The sequence below is a fragment of the Populus alba genome, chromosome 7 (assembly GCF_005239225.2).
Source record: "Populus alba chromosome 7, ASM523922v2, whole genome shotgun sequence".
Lineage (NCBI taxonomy): Eukaryota > Viridiplantae > Streptophyta > Magnoliopsida > Malpighiales > Salicaceae > Populus > Populus alba.
The window spans coordinates 3,099,651-3,115,218 of NC_133290.1; the positions used below are offsets into that span (position 1 = coordinate 3,099,651).

Consider the following 15,568-nt stretch of genomic DNA (forward strand, 5'->3'; position numbering starts at 1 on the left):
TATTAAAATATTTAATATCATAACAGTTTTTTTTTTAATATTTTGATTAGTATCATAAGATATTTATTTATTTGTGGAAATTGTTTCTTAGAAAATATTTTCCATCAGTTATTAATTAAAATTTTTTTAGTTATTATTCTAAAATAAAAGGGATAGATATGCAGAAGATAGAAACATATTTTTTTTTATTAAAAATATAAAAACGAAGAGATAAAAATAATCTTAAAATAAATATAAAGCATAAGGAGATATGTGAAAAGCCCATTATAAATGCTGGGCTTTGTGCTGTAGTGGCCACAAAAAAAAAAAAAAGGCTACGTGAGGAGACTTGGCGCCTGATGGACATGACATAGTAACGAGATGCGATTATCATCTCAAATACTTGTAATAAAATAGGACTTAGCCTAATACTCCAATGGCAGCAGGTATAACAAGAGTCTCTAGCTGCTATTATCATCACCTGATTCTGAAGAATAAGAATGGTCTATCTGCCTCTGTAGCTGTCTCGACCAGTTTCAAGAAGATGGTAACCAACGCCGCCTCCGCCACCATCACGGCTAGTAGCAGCACTAATCATGGTGAGTACAGGAGCATTGCGGAGAGAGTGAGTTTGGAAAAAGAAATAAAAAAGAGCAAATTCATAGCCATAGCTGCTCCCATCTCTGATGAAGAATCCGCCTTCTCCTTCCTCTCCGAGGTGAGAGATCCACGTGCCACTCATAATTGCTGGGCTTTTAAGGTAGGACAGCACAGCCGTTGTAATGATGATGGCGAACCATCTGGGACTGCTGGCAAACCTATTCAATCTGCTATTCTTTCTTCTCATATCGACAGAGTCATGGTCGTTGTCATCCGGTACCATAACATCATCCCTTTCTTTTTCTTTTTATTTCCCTTGAGTTATTACAATCCTTTTCCTATCCTAATATAATATGATGATTTTAATGAATATTATATTCATAAATTCAGCTATTTTGGAGGTATCAAACTAGGAACTGGTGGACTGGTTAGGGCTTATGGTGGGGTTACATCTGAATGCTTGAAAAATGCCCCTACTTGTCTCGTCAAATCTAAGGTTTCTTTTTGCATTTCTTTGATTTCCTACTTTAATTTTCAACACCAGTCACCATTTCTTAATTTCTTTCTTTAGGTCCCTATGGCCGTGGAGGTTCCCTTTGATCTCTTAGGACTCGTGCAACATCAGGTAGGCAGGTTATGTATTATTAATTACTACACACACAAACATGTAGATTTCTTTAATCTGATGTATCACCATCACTAGACATCAAAAGAAATAAAAGAGATGATGAAATTTAGTATGTGAGCTATAGTGGTTTATTTCATCAGTGAACATTTGTCATAAATTAGGATTCACTGAATTTTTCCCTTAGTGCCAGATTTTCTTGGCATGCCTACATGTTATTCTACTGATCGAAATGGTTACATTTATTTCATGCTTGTATATTGATCTTGTACTCGGTTGTTACAGCTACAGCATTTTCAAGTTGAGGACATCAAGCAGGATTATGAGACTGGTAAAGATGGTTTTGCCATGATCTCTTTCAAAGTTGATTTTGACCAGGTTGAGAAATTGGAGAATGCTGTCAAAGCAAATTGTAGCCGACAACTTGTGTTTTATAAACAGTGACACAGACTTTGATGATATTCATACATGCGTATGACAATGTCCCATACCAACTCCATCACGTGGAAAACAGTTTCAGCACCGGTAAGTGTATTCTTTCACTATGTAGAGTATAAATCTTCACCCCTGCAACTCTTGTAGGGTTCGTACAATTCTTATAATGGATTCTTGGTGTCTATAAAAATAAAGATTGAGTTATGCTAAGAAGTTGGTTGTTGGTTGACCTGATACTGAGGGATATTTATACATTTTTGAAGTTAAATATAATTGTATATCCTTCATTATCTCATATGCCCTCTGACAAGCATACAATTACCCTAATGTTCTTTTACTGTTGAATAAATCTGAACTAAAACGGACTTGTCTAGGATAGATATTGAAGTCCGCGTGGAAATCAGGCTTTATTTTGATTTCTTATTCTCGTTTTGGATTACTGGGAACATGATATTTTGCATGCAATTGATTTTATGTCATACTAATGCTGGTTATAGTCTTTTGCCCCATCATACAGAGGCCAGCTGATGCAATATCAGTTTCGTGCATACTAACAATACCATTAGATATGCTGAGTGAATCCTCACACTTTCTCTATCCTGCCTGATCCCTATTCTTTAAATATATAAATTTATTTTTTCATAAATTCTTAGGAATAATCAGTTATAAACAAGATCCTTAATCTGGTCTTTTGTCATTTACATTTGAGCATCTTTTAAGGTGTTAGAATGTAGAGCCATAAAATGTGATTTGTCAATAAAAAAAAAAAAAACTCACATAGATTTAATACCATAGGTTTAATCATTATAATATCATGTGTATAGTAACTCATAAGAAACCATATTCATCCAAATACTTATTGCGGAAGTATGGTATGACAAGAATAACAATAGCTTCTCTTATCTGTCACCAGTAAATAATGAAACTGAATATGCTTAAAGTGAAAAATGGAGGACAAAGTATACACAAACCTCTGAGTAGAAAATAGAAGTAAAACCCTCCAACGTATAACCATGGCATGTCAGTTAGGTGCCTGAACCATCTAATAATTATAAGCTTTGAGGCACAGTGGTGGAAAATGTAGCATCTGAAGTAATTTGACGGAGATCGGGAGAGTTTGAAGACATTGTTATTGGAATAGTTGGAAGCTTAGGGATGAGGAGTGGAGTTGATGGAAGTGGTATTGTCACCTTTGTGACTGTGGGCACTGCAGGCAGGAAAGGAAATTTGGCAAAGATGGGATTTAGGTGCTTTTGAAAGGAGGCAGTAAAGCATAGTTGGTTAAGTTGGCAGTATGCGGAAGGCAGTTGACAACAATGATGGCAATGAAGATGGTCTTCAGCAGTGTTGGCAGCGAAGGCAATTTGGCCTTTGGTGGAGGTGGGACTAGCTAGTTCCAGCAGTCATGGTGGATTGGTGGTGGTGAAGCTGCTAGTGTATCCACAAAACCTGTCAAGCTGCCAGGTTCGCATCGATTCATGGAAAATGGTAATAGTACAATTGAAGACAACTTGCAATTACAAAAGAAAAAAAAAAAAGAGACTCCACAGTTAAAATAAAAATGTTTAAAAGAAGCCTTATTCGAACAAAGAAAGCAACCTGTTTTTTTCAGTGTGGATATATATGTTTGAGAACTGTGTTGGAGGAAAGCAGCATATCATGGAGAAGAACTCATTGATTCACTTCAGTCCTCACCGACTATATATGTCCATTGAAGGGATAAGCTTAGACACAAGCATTGTACAGGGAAAAATGTATTTTTGAAAGCTATCCTATAATGTTTGAGTTGGTTGGAATTGAGAAAATCCATCTCATTATTAATCATATTGTATCCTCTTTGAGTTTTTATTTAACGCCATTTAGACATACATGCTTGGAGTCTAATCTAATTAAGAGACATAAAAAGCTAGATGAAATTTCTTGTGCTTGAAAAATTATAATTTGGTAGACAGCTGATAGGAGGGATAGAAGATCTCTTCAGAATCAAGCATCAGGCCTTTTTTCTCAGATTCTTGTTGTTGGGTTTAATAAATAAAAGTAAAACCTTGTGAAACATTACATACACACTAACTAGTTCTCTATTCTAAGTTTACAATCTAAGAGTAGCATGCATGCATCCTTCTGTCTATCTACTATTAATAAAATAAAATTTACACTAAATAACAGCCTCCATGAAACTTTACACCTCAAATTATTACAACAGAGTAAACTTTGGCCTGTTACATGTCCTCGCCATATTTGGCTTCTCGGTGAGAGCATTTAGAACCCTCCTTAGCATCTCTAACCCCTCATTCCCATGTATTCCTTGTACCCACAAAACACACTTGGTCCTTCCACCCATTGTCACCATCTCTGCCCTCATTACCTTTCCTTTCACTGATCTCACTGCCCTTGCAACATCAGACAATAGCTTCCTTTTATCATCACAGCTGAATACTACTTTCACAACCTCCTGACCTTTCCCCTCACAGGAACCGATTCTTAACTTGTCAGCCCCGCCAGGAAATACACATTCCAATCTACCACCACCATATATTTCTTTCAATTCTGACACTGTATTTGTCAGCTCTTTCACACACCGGATTGTCTCTTCAAGCACTGATGCTTTGTTCACCTGTTTATAGCAAAGCACAAATGGAATATTGATGCATTAGCATATAAATGGAGGACTTATCTGTGCACGCGCATGTGAATATTTGAATTGAAGTGCATACTGTGTGTTGCATACTTTTATCAAGTTGGGGAGAATGGTACGAAGGGTAGCGAACTGGGTATTGATTCGACTCCGGCGGTTACTCTCAGCCATGCTGTGTTTCTTGGCAGCAACTAGTTTAGATTCCTCCTCTGATATTAATTGTTTGGCCATTGAATTGTTATATGTTGTTTCATTGATAGAGTTTAGTAATGCTTGCCGAAAATCATCTTGATTTGAACATGTTCCTGCTGAATTACTGTGACTTGAAAGAGGTTGCACATCATGCATCTGCTATGCAAAGAAGTAAACTATCTTAAGAAGAGCAAGGAAATCAATTACATAGCACAAAACAAAAGAGAGGTACCTGTTGCAAGGCCATGAAGCTAACACAGGTTGGCCTGATGTTGAAGTTATTCCCAGGCAAGAGAAGTCGAGACGGATGATATATCTATTCCAGTGTGAAAAAGAAAGATGGTAACCCTGCTCGGTTTATATAGGCAGGCAAATATGTATGGAATAATTATTGGTTAATTGCATTTTAAAGCATATCTGTAAGACGGGATATGCATGACCGTTGCAATGAAAGGAGGTATCAAACCTAATAATCAACACAATCGAAAAACCCTCCCTCAATTTATTGTCTGATTTAATTCCAAGATCTTGTAATCTGATGCCCTCTTATTGTTTTTTCTTTTATGTAAGTTATAATCTAATCCCTGCAGTTTTTAATGATTTATGAGTTAGTCCCTGTGGTTTTGAAAAATCACAAGCTAGTTTATTGACTAAAGTTGAATGTAAATTCTTTTAGAAATTTCTAAATTACCGTTTTTAAATGCATTTAAAAAAAAAAAAAAAACTGCCTGCAGAGGGTGAGCTTGTAGGGTTTAATTAGAAATGAAGGACATTTTAAGGGGAAAAAAGAAGAATAATTCAATTATTAAGAAAACCGGACTAAGTTAAAACAAATGTGAAAATATAAGGATTTTGAATTGAGATTTGTAAACCTAAAGGATTAACTAATTATTTTGCGAATAACTACCTGGGGCAAGAATCTGAGAAAAAATAATAACAGCCCTTTTGATGCTTGAGAGGAAGAGAATGGATGCTACGTTGCTAATAGAGCTCTTTTGTTTTTTTATCCTGTTGCGCAAAGATCCTAGCTGCTCATCCTAGATTGAAAAAAGTAATAAGAGACTGTGCTACAATTTACATATATTCATTTGTAACGACACATCTGTTACAAAGCATCAAGAGTAAGATCAGCAACCGAGTCGGCTCTCTCTGGGATATTGGAATTGACTTGATTCAAGAATCGAAGGAAAACAAAAACTCTGGTTCAGAAAGGTATGCCAAAGCCAAAATTGGACTGGAAGAAGGGTGGGGCCTTATTTGTAATGTAACCAATCACTTCGAGGACAAAAGGAAATTGATCGGTGAATATTGAAAACAGATGCATAAATGGCCAGAGTGCCGGATGGTCTAAGAGATCACGACGCCGGCCATCTTGGCATGCAAGGCTCCTATCGGATTGAAATCTGCTTCTTTCTACGCAGTGCCAGAACCCAACACGTATAAATCTCAGTGGCAGCCACTACAAAGACCCCAACGTAGATGCAAACAGTTGTAGCACAAACATACAAGTACCTGTAATGAAACACACCATTAGTCTATGATAAACAACATGAAGCATTGTAAATTGTGTTCTAGCACTCTCTTAAACCACAGATCATTCACCTTCCATGGGGTATAATTTGTTAAGCACGTCACTAATGCTGCAGAAATTCAGCTATATTTTCATGTTTTGCAAAGCTATTCAGAGAAAGACTTACTTCGGAGAGAAGACACTCCAAACAAACAAATGGTTCCTCATTAACAGCAAGACAATGGTGTAGGAAGTCAGTAGAATTGAATTCAAGCCCACTGGAACCAGACAAGGAAAGCCAAGAATCATCTTTGCAAGATGCCCTGAATCTACATTTTGGTGATTTGCAAGATAGCTTGTGGACTTCACGGAGATGTACATCAGCATGCTAAGAAGAAATAACATTGGGGACGCGTAGGTAATGATGAACATCAAAATGCCAGAAAGAAACATTGAGTGGCTTGACAGGCCCTGACAAGGAGTAAAACAATGTTTGAGATTACACTGAACGTGGCTCCCTGAATCTAAAATATAGTACAGAGAGCAACGTGTATGTAACAAACTATATGTGGTGAAATAGAAACTATATATCAACTACACTAGAAAGGTAAGAGAAGGTACAATAAAAGCTCCAGCAACATCTATTGTGGCAAGAGTATTGCTGTTCCCGAGAGCAAAATGGCCTGCCATTCCCATATAGTACAGCAAAGCAACCTAAGAGGGGGGAAAAAAAAAAGGGTGCCCAGCATTAGCACTAGAAAATGCGGTTAGCCTTGAAGGAAATGAAATTACTAAATCCATTATCAAAAGCACATACATTTATAACAAGTATTAAATGAAACACACTACGAAAAAATTTGTTGAGTTCAGTTGAAAACAGAAATCTTCATTCACCTTTCCAGATTAAGATATCAAAGACAGGTGCTCATAACTTTATATATTTGCATTTCACTAATTTATAGCTGCCAACCTGTTTCTCATTTCTGTGATATTTTTTTCGATGAAACAAAAATCAGAAATTAATACATAGAGTAAGACAATACAAAACTAAAACAAATATACAGAAACTGGAATTTATGACTTATAGAAAAGCTCAGAACAAGCCTTATCTCTTTAAATCTAAATTTCCCAGAAATTAATACACATTGATTGATAACAGAAACTAGTGTATTTAACATGTTCTCAAGAATAGGCATAGCCCTTGGATCCTAACTATAATGGTAAAAAGAATGGAACGGAGTGATCCTTGGTCATAGATACAGGGAAAAGAACAGAATGTAAACCTAGGAAAGACCTTGATTAACTGACAGAGCAGTCAAGGTGAAGGTCTAAACTGCATGGTATTTTCACTTGCTGATTTAACTTGTTAATCACCTAATTGCAAGTTAAGAATTTCTCAATTATTTTCTGTGTTAAGAGTCAACAATGCTGAAATTCACATCTGAGCTTCAGGTTGATTAAAAGCATCACTTACCTGGTTCTCCAGATGTTTGACTATACTATGTGATATATTTTAATGGTAGTCAACTGATTCTTGCATGCTGGACTGTCCAGTTGGTAGTTATAAGAAGAAATGATATAGGAACTAACCTCCACTTCAATATGCTGTAGCCCACTACAAGAAAAGTAGAGCATGCTAGAGAGGATCTGCACGAGAAGCAAAAGGATGGGCATTGAATTGATTGGCTGTTGAAGCAACAGCTGCAGAAGACACCAACATATTATATATGCTAACCCAATCAGATATGAAGAGTCTCTGAATTCCACCAATGAAAATATGCATTGACCGTCAAAAGTAACCAAAGTTGATTTCACATTAGGCTTTGAACATGTACCAGGGAACCAAAGAGGTATGAACCATGGTAATGCTACAAAAGTGCCAATTGTGGCAATACCAAGAATTGCATATATTATCTGTGCCTGTATTGCAGCATCATAACTGGCTGACACAAATGCATTGTTGTGATACAGGTGCCATAAAACCAAGAATCCACATATGAGAAAGCAAAATCCAACTAATTGAGTGATTTTTCTCCTAGATCCAAACAAAAACAAAGCAAATATGCTTAAACTGATCACTAGCAGACCCGACGCTAGCTGAATTGATCTCACATGGTTAACCCCAGACTGTTCAAGCCACTTTGAAATGTCTGGAAGATACGTCCAGTTTACACCACCTTGGTGCCAGCCTCTCAAAATTCTTCCAGAAATAAGAAGCAAAATGATGGAAGATATGCGAAAATCAAGTCTTTCTGTCTGTCCCTTCATCAATTTGAAAAAGCTCTTTGCACTTCCTGGTGCAAGAGGCTGAACTGCTTTTCGAAGAAATAGCACATATGATGTTGATAAAACAAAATGCCAAATATATTGCTCTTCCTCTACCATAGAACTCGAAGCCATACTCATAACAAGAATTAACATGACACCCAATAGAAAGATTTCATTTACAGACCACTTGTGCAAACCAGTAATTGAGTTACAAAGGCGTTGGTTCTCTCCAGGTTGGTCCTCTGTACTCATGCAAATCATGAGGCCTAATAATGTTAGAGATGATATGGTCATTGCCACAATCCCAAAAGCAAGTAAGCCAACAGGTTTCTGCCAAAAATAAATAAACAAATAAATAAAAGAAAAAAGAAGAGGAAAAAGAAAAGGGAATACCAAAAAAGAAAAAGAAACAATTCATATTGTTACACCCTTTACAAAAAATTGCAAATCACAGTTTATTTCAACGTTGAGTAAGATATTTTTCCAAATTGGTAGCTGCTATCAATGGGTATACATACATCAGTCACTCTGCGTGATAACCACTCACTTGCAGTTTTCAGAAACTGATGATATGCTGCAACAGTGCAGCTGTAATCATCCCTACTTTTAGACCTATTGACAGAAATTACAAGGAAAGGAACACAGGTATTACTATAAGTTATACTGAAAGCAACAGAGGTATCATGAATGGTTCCCATAGAATTTTGTTTCATGGTATAATATCAGACTATTCCACACACAAAACGCACCTGGAGAGTGACTTTGACTTCCAGGAACTGTGAAGATTTATCGCGTTCATATATAGGCAACACAACATCTTCTCCATACTACCAGAGCATTCTACAATTGTAGATGCAAGACCATCTGTAAAGCCATCATGGCTTGGCAAGTTTTGGCATGATAAACCGGGTAATTGTGCTTGGATTAATCGGAGCAGCTGCCAGGAATTCAATTCCAACACTCTCAGTTGTTTATCATCTGAATTAATCAGTCACAAGGAAAATTATAAGATAAAACATCAAACAATTTAAAAACATCAAAGGTGTTAAAATAATTTCCATATGCTATGGCACAAAATTTTTTTTAAAAAAATACCATTTCAATCTATCCACAAATTTTAAATCAGGTCCATATAAATGTCATCTTTTTATCGAAACAATTAAGTTTTCAATGGTCTAGATTAAGCTACCATGAGCCAAGCACCTTGGTGCATGATGGGAATTACAAGTGTACAAATACATAAAAACAGGGAGTTATAAATTATTCCCATATCCAGTAAATACCATATGGCCAGGTCATTGGTCAAGGTGTAGTTAGCATGAAAAATATTCAGAAATGCCAATATTACTATGTTCTACAGCAATATTTAACAAAAAATTCACATGAAGCATATAATAAACTAGACCAAGCATATGAAACAAGTGAGAAGCCAACAATCTCCCCAGCCAATTATGAATCAAAGCATAATAGAGAGGGAGAGAGTTTAATAACAAGTGATAAAGTGCATCCTAAACTACGAGCAGATGGCTGAAAGTCTAAAAATGGCCAAAATATTGAATGCATCTCATCCACATGTTCTACATCCAATTCCAAAGGATCCAAGATAGAATAATGCAGAAAATTCTATAGCATTTTTTTATATAAATAAGCACCGACTGTACTCTAGGATGTACTTAGCAATTAGCATATGTTTTTCAATGAATTTGCATAATAAGTTTCAACCAGGACTGGATAATACATGTTGGTTCAAACTTTGGGACAAGAAAGCATACTTTCTATTCTAACTTTTCTTTCATGCGGCTATTGATTTCTTATAGATGTCTTATGGATCCCTTCATAAAAAGCAAGTATATTGTCAACACTAAAGAATCACCCACTGCTCTCCATGGTCGTTTCTTTAGTTGTATGGGAATAATCAGGAGATTGATATGCACATAATAAACTATAAATTACATGGAAATTCATCAGGTTATAAATGAACATCAGGTTTGTGACACAAATGCCTTTTAAAATGCCATTTTTTATGAAATTATATGTAAGCATAGGGTTAATATGCACAGAAAGTAAAGTATTTTCAGCGATGGCTGGAAAAGTTCACTGGCTCCAGCAACTAGACACCATCAAGGCCAGGTGCCAAGGATAGACACTACCACGTCCCAGTTGTATAAAATTGTCTTCCTGTTACAGAGAGATGACCATCCTTACTATTTCATAGGCTCCAAACCATTCTTGCAGAGAAATGGTTCATCCCTTCTAATTTCCATAGAAAATGGTTTTAGTGCTATTTACTAATTTGTCATTTGTAAAAAGGTCAGCATTTAAAATTCATAAACTTGATTATCTGTACTTTTTTTATCTATATTTGTTTGATATCTTTAATTTTATAATATTTCCATCCCACACAATCAGGTACCGGAGCATGCATGCACAAATGACAGGCAAAGATAGTGAGAACTGACCTGTCAATAAATCAAATGCTTCTGAAATAAGGACACCAACATTGTTCTTAGGAATCGGCACACCAAATAGAAGAGCTAACGTTGGAGCAATGTCAACCTGGACCATATATAAAATCATTAATAGTCAAGGGATTTTTGAAGCAAAAATTCCTGATATTTAGGTTGTATTTGAAGAGCAATTAAAATAGAAAATTGTTGCAGTATCAAATGGGAAAGGGGGGAACAACTTGGAATGCAGGAATATGCTGCTGTTGTAAGAAGCCAATTAGTTCTTTCGATAGTCTGTCGACACAAAAGTATTTTGTGTCAAGAGACAAACTCACAAAGAATTAAAAGTATTTTGATGAGTGGGCATGGAGGAGAAAAGGACTCCCTTTAACAAAACTCATAGCTATCCAAAGCTCATATAGGAAAATAAATTTGAAAAATTTTAAGTCTTAAAGGCAATGGCATCTGTAGATTGGCATTAATATCATGCCAGATGCATATGCAATTTACACCAATGAACTACAAAAAGTTTTTGGCAGAGTGTGAAGGGATAAAAGTTGTATACTTTAATTACCTGGTAAATAGAGTTACAAGAGGATGCTGCATTATCAGAGAGATCCTTTTTGAGGCCAACAAAAAGAGCTAACGAGTCGGTTTCTTCATACGAAGAGCCCCCATGATTACCATTCTCAGTCATGCCATGATCACTTACTACAACCTACATATGGCACACAGAACAAATGACAAATACGTATCATAGAGACAAACATCTTGAAAACAATGGTAAACATCTGAAGGACAGTATTATGGATCTAAGAAATGAAGGCGTTGACATCAGTGAGCAAAGATAGAGCAGGAGACACCTAGGGCATGGAAATACTAACCATCCATCAAAATTTAATTAGTGTGCAAATTGTATATCATTGTCTCCGGAAAAAAAATCCAGTGGTGAATGCCGTGATATTATATGCTTCAAGTAGCTATCTTAGTACAAACTAAGGATGGAGGTGGTTTCAGGTGCTAGCATAAAAAGGCTGCTTTCAAAATAATTACATGATACCATTGCCTTATAAAGGTACTCTACAAGACAAAACATGGTATTATGTAGATGTCCTTGATCAAGGGCATGAACTTCAGTAATAAACAGGCTCAATATTTTCTCCTACAAACAAGAAAAAGTACTTCAATTAATAGTAAATTTCTAAAAGCCAATTGCTAGTCATTAGGAATCCTTGATGCATGTATAGGACTTAAATTTGATTCCTGTACTGTGCCAATTAAGGTCGGGCACAGTACACACCAAATGACCATTCAAAGGTAAGGTTGCTCAGTGCTCAAGCATGTGTTCCCTTGTCATTGTATTTTCAGAAAGTTGATCAAAATTTGGCACAGATTTAGATACTTGAAAGTTTTATTAATAATAGTTATTGGGATATTGCAGGCGTATCCAAAGTACTAATGCTAGCAATAACTCTCTTTTGATGAGTCAAGAGTTTCGGTAAGGTTAGATCACATACTGATGGCCTCATTTTCCAATGCAATATCATACACAATCCAATAAAAAAAATGACCCCTGTGATCTATGAAACTCGGCTCATGTTCCCATGGTAGAAGGGATCCAATTTTGTAAATGGTCTATAAACAGTTGATTGCTAAAAAGTTAGAAATGAGGTAGCACAAACCAGAAGTGTCTTTCCTTGATCATTATCTCGAGTCTGGATAGTGCTCAAATGAATCATCTTCACCACTTCATCCATCTCCTTAAGTTTTGGAGCCATCAAAATACTAATGTTGAAAAGGACAAGTAAAGATCCAGAAATAAGAGGAAAAATATATCTACAGAATTACCGGTGCATCTGAATAAGGAAATACCTGTTACGTCCACCAATATGCCCAACATGATCCAAACCCAGATAATGAAGAATCTAAAAAGAACAACAAACATGGAAATCGTAACATAATAAAACAACTTTGTATGCAATACTGAATGCATCTCTAAAATCCTCAACTTTAAAAACCAAAGCAGATGTAATCCAAACCCAAAATAGCCCATAAATTCTAGAGTGTTCATGATAAATCAGCTATTATAAACATTCCAAAGAACAATGCAATAGAATTTCTGGAAACAAAGGAAAAGGAGAAGCAATTACAACCAGCCACACCCAAACTTGAAGCAAGGAGAATTAAATTATTGACAAGAAATAAAACAACTCACCAGAAGATTCCAGTCATCTCTGTTAAGCTCGTTCTCCAAATGTCGAGAAACATTTTGATCTACCTGTACTGTGTCTTTAACCTGTATAGAGAAGGGAACTTGAATAGAAGAAGAAAGTTGGACTAGAAACCCTTCACAGCTGAATATCCCCCACCCACCGGCTCTGAGTGTTTGTGCGTGTGACGGTCGGGGGATATAGAAGGGACAGAAGGGACGAAAAAGGCAAAGAAATATCAAACTATACTGGTCAGGGAAAACACAAAGTTAACCTACATAAAAACTGCTAACTCCATCATGTCTTGTGAATAATCCCGGAAACAACTTGAGCCAGGTTTCATCACCAAGCATCACCATTTTCCAACCAATCCTAAAAAATTGACCTGCAAACCAAAATTTAGAACAAGCGTCCACGAGAAGCAGTAGTGAATTAAAGAATGATTCTCTCTCGCAACTAACCAAGAAGATTATCATCTAACATAGCTTGTGTATTAAAATTGAAAGCCACATCCAAGAAGCCCCCTATCGCACCGGAAACCATGGCCTGCAAGTATCAATGGTGACATGATAACACAATAATAATAATAATAATAATAATAATAAAGCAATAAGCATCAAACACAAAATTAATAACCATAATAGATAAACCTTCAAACGAGGCATGGTAACAGTAGGAGGTGCAGCCTTCGCATGGTATCCAATTGCCATTCCATTAGAAAGCAATGCCTGAGTATACGGCATGGCTTCCCTGAAATCCTCCCGTGGGGGCTGCCCATCCTTTCCGAGAACAAATTCCGCTGGAAGACCATCAATAACCTAAACTCTCATCACATCACAAGCTTTATCACATCACGCCACAAGCTTTATCACATCACATCACATCACATGCTTTACCATCATTTACTTACCATCAAAATCAGACGTTCAAAAGAAGGATGGATTCCGGAGAGCTCCTAAAAAGATATATATAATCAGAATTATTTGAAATTTGAAAGTAGATTTTTATTTATTTATTAAAAAAACCTCATAGAGAGATTTGAGGAGATGAGGAGGCATAGACGCCCGCGTGTAATTTGCAACGGAATCGCTGCTGCCGCCGCCATCGTCGTAATGAAAGCTCTCAGGACCACTGGCATTGTTACTTAAAATTATCAGTATAGGTTGATTGAGGAAGAAATCGGAAAAGGAGAGAGGGATGGAGGGGGGAGAGAGAGAGAGAGAGCGACCTGACGCCGGAGAGAGCTGGTTTGACGGGGAAGAAGCCGAAGATGAAGAGTGAGAGACCGATAATTTGAAGGATAACTGCGGATATTATTACTGTAATTATGATTGATAATTTCATTTTTATTAGAATAATTTGGTTGGTTAGTTGGATTCAGCAACAAAGGGAAGCAACAAGTTCAACTGATTTTGTTATATGGCTGCTCTGCCTCTTTGAACATTCTAACAAATTCTCAGGGGTGTTTGTGCGTTTAAAGCCTGTGATTTAAAAATATTTTTGAAAATATATATATATATATATATATATATATATATATATATATATATTGTTTTTATTTGCTTCAAATATTTTTATATTATTTTAAATGATTTATTGATATTAAAAATAAATTTAAAAAATATTATTTTATAAATTTATGCCTTGACCTGGTTCCTTTGCCAATATTTATTAATAATATTTTTCTCCAGAATACGACAAAATGGCATATGAGAAAAAATAAGAATATGTGAGTGAAAACTTTAAAAAATTACATGATAGAATATGTTTTGAATCAATTAACTCAAAAATTCCCTTCACCTTCATTTTTGTTTGTTTCCATTTACAGTAATAATGAAAAACATGTGTAAATTTTAATTTTTTCCCTTAGATTTATAAAATGTCTCAATATTATCCAAAAGTACGGAAAACTAAAAGAATAAATGAATTGAAAATAATACAGAAAAATCATTAAAAAGGGAAAAAATTTCAATAAAGCAAATGTGATATGAAGGTTTTTTCCATCAACTCATTTATTCTTTTAATGATAAAACAAAAGATTCACGTCCTTTTATTTGTTTTAGTGATTTTGCTTTATTGAAAACTTTTCCCCTTTTTAATTATTTGTTTAATTGTTCATATTAGTATTGAGAAATGTTAGCATATTATTTAAATTATTTGCTAACACAGTTGTTTCGTGACTCAATTGGTTATTGCGTGACACTGGCGTGGAGAAGGCCAGGGGTTGGAGCTGCGAATATTTTTATTAATGTGACAGATGATTTTAAAAAAAAAACAAATAGAGAGCGGAATAAAGGCCTACCCCTAGGCGTCTAGACTATTTTGTACAGGGCCATGGCTTGTTTTAGTGGGCATTTGTTTTTTGGCTTTTTTTGTTTAATTTTTTTTTATGTGAAGTTTTTACTTAATTTTATTTCATGTTTACTTGATTATAAATTGATTTTTTTTTTATTTTTATTATATAATACAATAAAAAAAATTAATTTAATTTAATAGAGTTCAAATTAGAATTTGAAATGTGAACTTGAATGAACTTTACTTTTTCCTACGTCGAGACAACTCTCACACACGAGTTGATTTAAAACATATAAACAAAAACATCAAATCAATTAGCTTGGATGCCAGATCTGGGATTATTGAAGAAAAACTAACCAAAACTGGTGGAAA

General features: G+C 35.5%; 3 protein-coding genes across 4 annotated transcripts; 1 reads left to right on the top strand and 2 right to left on the bottom strand.

Moving 5' to 3' along the window:
- The first annotated feature begins 376 nt into the window (after positions 1 to 376).
- On the top strand, positions 377 to 6,447 carry LOC118063180 (uncharacterized). Its single transcript, XM_035077137.2, has 4 exons — positions 377 to 855; positions 970 to 1,075; positions 1,151 to 1,204; positions 1,490 to 6,447. The coding sequence occupies exons 1-4, from the start codon at positions 416 to 418 to the stop codon at positions 1,646 to 1,648; spliced, it is 759 nt and encodes a 252-aa protein (XP_034933028.1). The 5' UTR covers positions 377 to 415; the 3' UTR covers positions 1,649 to 6,447.
- Positions 3,834 to 4,622, bottom strand: LOC118063181 (transcription factor bHLH131). Its single transcript, XM_035077138.2, has 2 exons — positions 4,368 to 4,622; positions 3,834 to 4,253 (listed from the first exon to the last, which is right to left on the bottom strand). Exons 1-2 carry the CDS (start codon positions 4,620 to 4,622, stop codon positions 3,834 to 3,836), a joined length of 675 nt encoding a protein of 224 aa, XP_034933029.2.
- On the bottom strand, positions 5,489 to 14,372 carry LOC118063165 (uncharacterized). 2 transcript variants are annotated; one of them, XM_035077112.2, is made up of 17 exons: positions 14,130 to 14,372; positions 13,927 to 14,032; positions 13,812 to 13,856; positions 13,552 to 13,719; positions 13,363 to 13,447; positions 13,180 to 13,286; positions 12,907 to 12,987; positions 12,564 to 12,616; positions 12,374 to 12,476; positions 11,266 to 11,409; positions 10,704 to 10,800; positions 8,994 to 9,222; positions 8,763 to 8,856; positions 7,567 to 8,574; positions 6,598 to 6,690; positions 6,164 to 6,447; positions 5,489 to 5,978 (listed from the first exon to the last, which is right to left on the bottom strand). In XM_035077112.2, exons 1-17 carry the CDS (start codon positions 14,243 to 14,245, stop codon positions 5,855 to 5,857), a joined length of 2,937 nt encoding a protein of 978 aa, XP_034933003.1. In that variant the 5' UTR covers positions 14,246 to 14,372; the 3' UTR covers positions 5,489 to 5,854. The 2 variants fall into 2 exon arrangements, with proteins under 2 accessions (XP_034933003.1, XP_073266378.1); XM_073410277.1 differs by lacking the exon at positions 5,489 to 5,978 and having other exon boundaries at positions 6,308 to 6,447; positions 7,567 to 7,623; positions 7,712 to 8,574.
- Positions 14,373 to 15,568: the final 1,196 nt, after the last annotated feature.

Coding starts and splice junctions, on each gene's coding strand:
- LOC118063180 (XM_035077137.2), top strand. CDS start 416: ATGGCAGCAGGTATAACAAGAGTCTCTAGCTGCTATTATCATCACCTG. Junction 856..969: donor GTCATGGTCGTTGTCATCCG/GTACCATAACAT, acceptor TCATAAATTCAG/CTATTTTGGAGGTATCAAAC. Junction 1,076..1,150: donor CTTGTCTCGTCAAATCTAAG/GTTTCTTTTTGC, acceptor TTCTTTCTTTAG/GTCCCTATGGCCGTGGAGGT.
- LOC118063181 (XM_035077138.2), bottom strand. CDS start 4,622: ATGCATGATGTGCAACCTCTTTCAAGTCACAGTAATTCAGCAGGAACA. Junction 4,254..4,367: donor TTCTCCCCAACTTGATAAAA/GTATGCAACACA, acceptor TGCTATAAACAG/GTGAACAAAGCATCAGTGCT.
- LOC118063165 (XM_035077112.2), bottom strand. CDS start 14,245: ATGAAATTATCAATCATAATTACAGTAATAATATCCGCAGTTATCCTT. Junction 12,988..13,179: donor ATGGAGTTAGCAGTTTTTAT/GTAGGTTAACTT, acceptor TTCTCTATACAG/GTTAAAGACACAGTACAGGT. Junction 9,223..10,703: donor AGCATTTGATTTATTGACAG/GTCAGTTCTCAC, acceptor TGATTAATTCAG/ATGATAAACAACTGAGAGTG.